Raw genomic sequence first — 2,888 nt, 5'->3', positions numbered from 1 at the left:
GGCAGAGTATGGCACACACATAGGGAACATAGGGAAGGCAGAAATGGGCACACAAAGGCAGAATAGGGTAGGTAGAGTATGACACACACAGGGAACAGTGCAGAGTTTAGGGGTGTGAACAATTAAGGTGTCATAGATGTGAACAATGCAGGGAGGGATTACATGTGTGAACAATGCAGGAGTTATTGTCTAAATTTGAGGTGTAAACAATACAGGGGCCAAGAACACTAGCTGTGTGTAAAAGTAATCTTGATTTCACAAACACATATGAGAAAAAACAGTAACACTTTTGGAAGTGACAACTGTAAAGATTCTGAACATTCAGTGCCTCACTCCTCCCTACGGCTGCTATTAGGCTGATTTCTAACAGTTCACTCGGCACTATCTCTGCTATGAGTGTGCAGTGTGCACACTGCTGCCGAGGGAGTGTTTGTGCAGAGGCTGTGCACACGTGCTGCATGGGGGGTGTTTCTTCTTCTTTGCACTCAGCCACAGGACATGTGTATATACAAGAGGCAGAGCAGTAGCCTTTACACTGCTGCCCAGAGAGTCATTAGAGACGCACACTGATTGTTACTGTCTAACTGACCAGAGAAGCAATGGACCCTCAGAGCTGTGACTGTGCAAACGGTAAGCAAATATTGTACACGTTTCTTAGGGAATTGCTGTCTGCCTGGGGCATTGCCAGAATAACTGAAGCCATAACTTGTTCTGGCTGTAAAATAGGGACACAGAGTATTGCCTTACTCTGCATTAAACCTTCTTCATTTGGCTACTCATTTTAATACTGAGGCGATCGTAAGACCAACAATAGTGCTCTCTATTAATGGAAGAGCTACATTTCCATGTATTATATAGCCATCATTTATTTATTCATAGCACCAGCAAAGTATGCAGTGCATTACTATGAAATTATGAAAACGGGGTCTTTCTTTAAATTAACAAGCAAGGTTTGCATAATGAAACTGGGGGACTGGGGCAACTTGTACAGTCATACAGATTGGGGAACAACTGGTGATTATCACATATATATTTTATATATATATATATATATATATATATATATATATATATATATATATATATATATATATATATATATATATATATATATATATATATATATATTGAATGGAGACAATCCAGGGTATATTGGGTAGACTTCTTCATACAGTTGGGTCTTTAGGGACCAATGCTAGGGCTTTTAATTGGCTTATCTTGCAGTCTTCTTTAATGGGCTCTCTGTTCTTAAATCTAGGTGCCTCCTGCAGTTGTGGAGATTCCTGCAAATGCGCAAACTGCAAATGCACAAGCTGCAAGAAAAGTAAGTATTAGTGTTTGTATGCACAATATACAAACTGACTTTATTAAAGGGTTTGTTCACCTTTGAATTAACTTTTACTATCATGTAGAGAGTGACGATTTGCAGTTGCTTTTCATTTTTTATTACTTGTCGTTTTTCTGTTATTTCGCTTTTTATTAAGCAGCTCTCCAGTTTACATTGTCGGCAATCCGGTTGCTAGGCATATGAATAGGAGAGGGCCTAAATCAAAAGACGAGTAATAAAAAGTAGCAAAAAAAATAAATGTGTAGCTTTACAGAGCATTTGGTTTTTTAGATGGGGTCAGTGATCCCCGTTTGAAAAATGGAAAGATCCAGATAAAGAGGCAAATAACGAAAAAACTATTAAAAATAAATAATGAAGACCAACTGAACAATTGCTTAGAATTGGTTATTCTGTAAAATACTAAAAGTTCATGTGAAGGTGAACCACCACCTAATATTTATGAATGAGAAGGGGAATGAAGGCCAGTAGAAAAATTGTTTCTGTATTTAGCATTCTGATATAGGGCCACAGCAATTTGAGTTAAAGCAGGAGACTACAAATCTGCCACTGAGTGATAAATATGGGGAATGAGTTAATAAAAGGAAAGTCCGTTTTTATAAAGGGTTTATGATATGTAAGTGCCAGTGCCTGCTATTTCTGGAATCTGATGTTTGGGTGCATGTAGTTCCGGGGATCTATGGTATTCATTTCCCGGTGCATGCTCTTCATGAGACCTTTGTTACTTTATTTCTCTGATTCTAATGGCTTCTCTTTCTACAGGCTGCTGTTCATGCTGTCCGACTGAGTGCAGTAAATGCAGCAAAGGCTGCCAATGTGCACAGGGGAAAGAAAAGTGCAGCTGCTGCAACTAATCCAGAAATCCTTTAAATCACTAAATGATTATGTTTTATATGTACTTACTAATCAATGCAATGTTTTGACATGTTGTAACATGTCATGTAGTATTTCTTATGTTTTTTTTAATAAAATTTATGTTTACCATTTCTGCAGTCCTATCTCCTAAATCGTAATTAAATTTAGTTTGTTATACAGAAACTGATTTTGAAAATATGGGGATGTGTGCAAATAAGTTTTACAAAAACTAGACAGTAGGCTTATCAGTGGTATTTGATTTAGGTTACATTGCTGCACTGACATTACTTGAGATTTTCCTTTATGGCTGATGCCAATTTAGTTAATACAAAAAGATAAAAAGAAAAGAAAAGCTGTATTCTTTTTTCAAAGGTAGCAATCTTAAGCACAGTACAATCTTACAATGCAGAAAAGTACACTCAAAGAGGACAGGCATTATAATAAATAAGTAAAAATATGCAGAGATTAAGTGCCATGTGATAAGAGACACAGTATGAAGCAGGTCTATTCCCCACAGAGCTTACAATCTTAGTGTGGGACCCAGTAATTTCTAGTTATGTCATCAACTCTCACATACATATGTTGTGTCTGAATATACTTCTTTAATGGTTGCTCAGGGTCACTCTGTATTATATGCCATGGTATGCACAAATGTACTTTTCAAGTGTATTCCACCCCATCGGCAGCA

At 37.2% G+C, this 2,888-nt stretch overlaps 1 protein-coding gene across 1 annotated transcript; it reads left to right on the top strand.

The window, feature by feature from the left end:
- Positions 1–473: 473 nt before the first annotated feature.
- Positions 474–2,329, top strand: LOC108714021 (metallothionein-like). The gene is made up of 3 exons (XM_018257847.2): positions 474–630; positions 1,259–1,324; positions 2,108–2,329. Exons 1-3 carry the CDS (start codon positions 600–602, stop codon positions 2,197–2,199), a joined length of 189 nt encoding a protein of 62 aa, XP_018113336.1. The 5' UTR covers positions 474–599; the 3' UTR covers positions 2,200–2,329.
- The last annotated feature ends 559 nt before the right edge of the window (positions 2,330–2,888 follow it).

The sequence above is a fragment of the Xenopus laevis genome, chromosome 4L, assembly GCF_017654675.1.
Source record: "Xenopus laevis strain J_2021 chromosome 4L, Xenopus_laevis_v10.1, whole genome shotgun sequence".
Lineage (NCBI taxonomy): Eukaryota > Metazoa > Chordata > Amphibia > Anura > Pipidae > Xenopus > Xenopus laevis.
The sequence above is the reverse complement of the archived record's forward strand: the minus strand, read 5'-3'. Positions and strand labels throughout refer to the sequence as shown.

Excerpts from the sequence above, each read along its gene's own strand:
- LOC108714021 (XM_018257847.2), top strand. The coding sequence starts at position 600 with ATGGACCCTCAGAGCTGTGACTGTGCAAACG. Across the intron at positions 631-1,258 it reads GAGCTGTGACTGTGCAAACG|GTGCCTCCTGCAGTTGTGGA; the intron begins GTAAGCAAATAT and ends TCTTAAATCTAG. Across the intron at positions 1,325-2,107 it reads ATGCACAAGCTGCAAGAAAA|GCTGCTGTTCATGCTGTCCG; the intron begins GTAAGTATTAGT and ends CTCTTTCTACAG.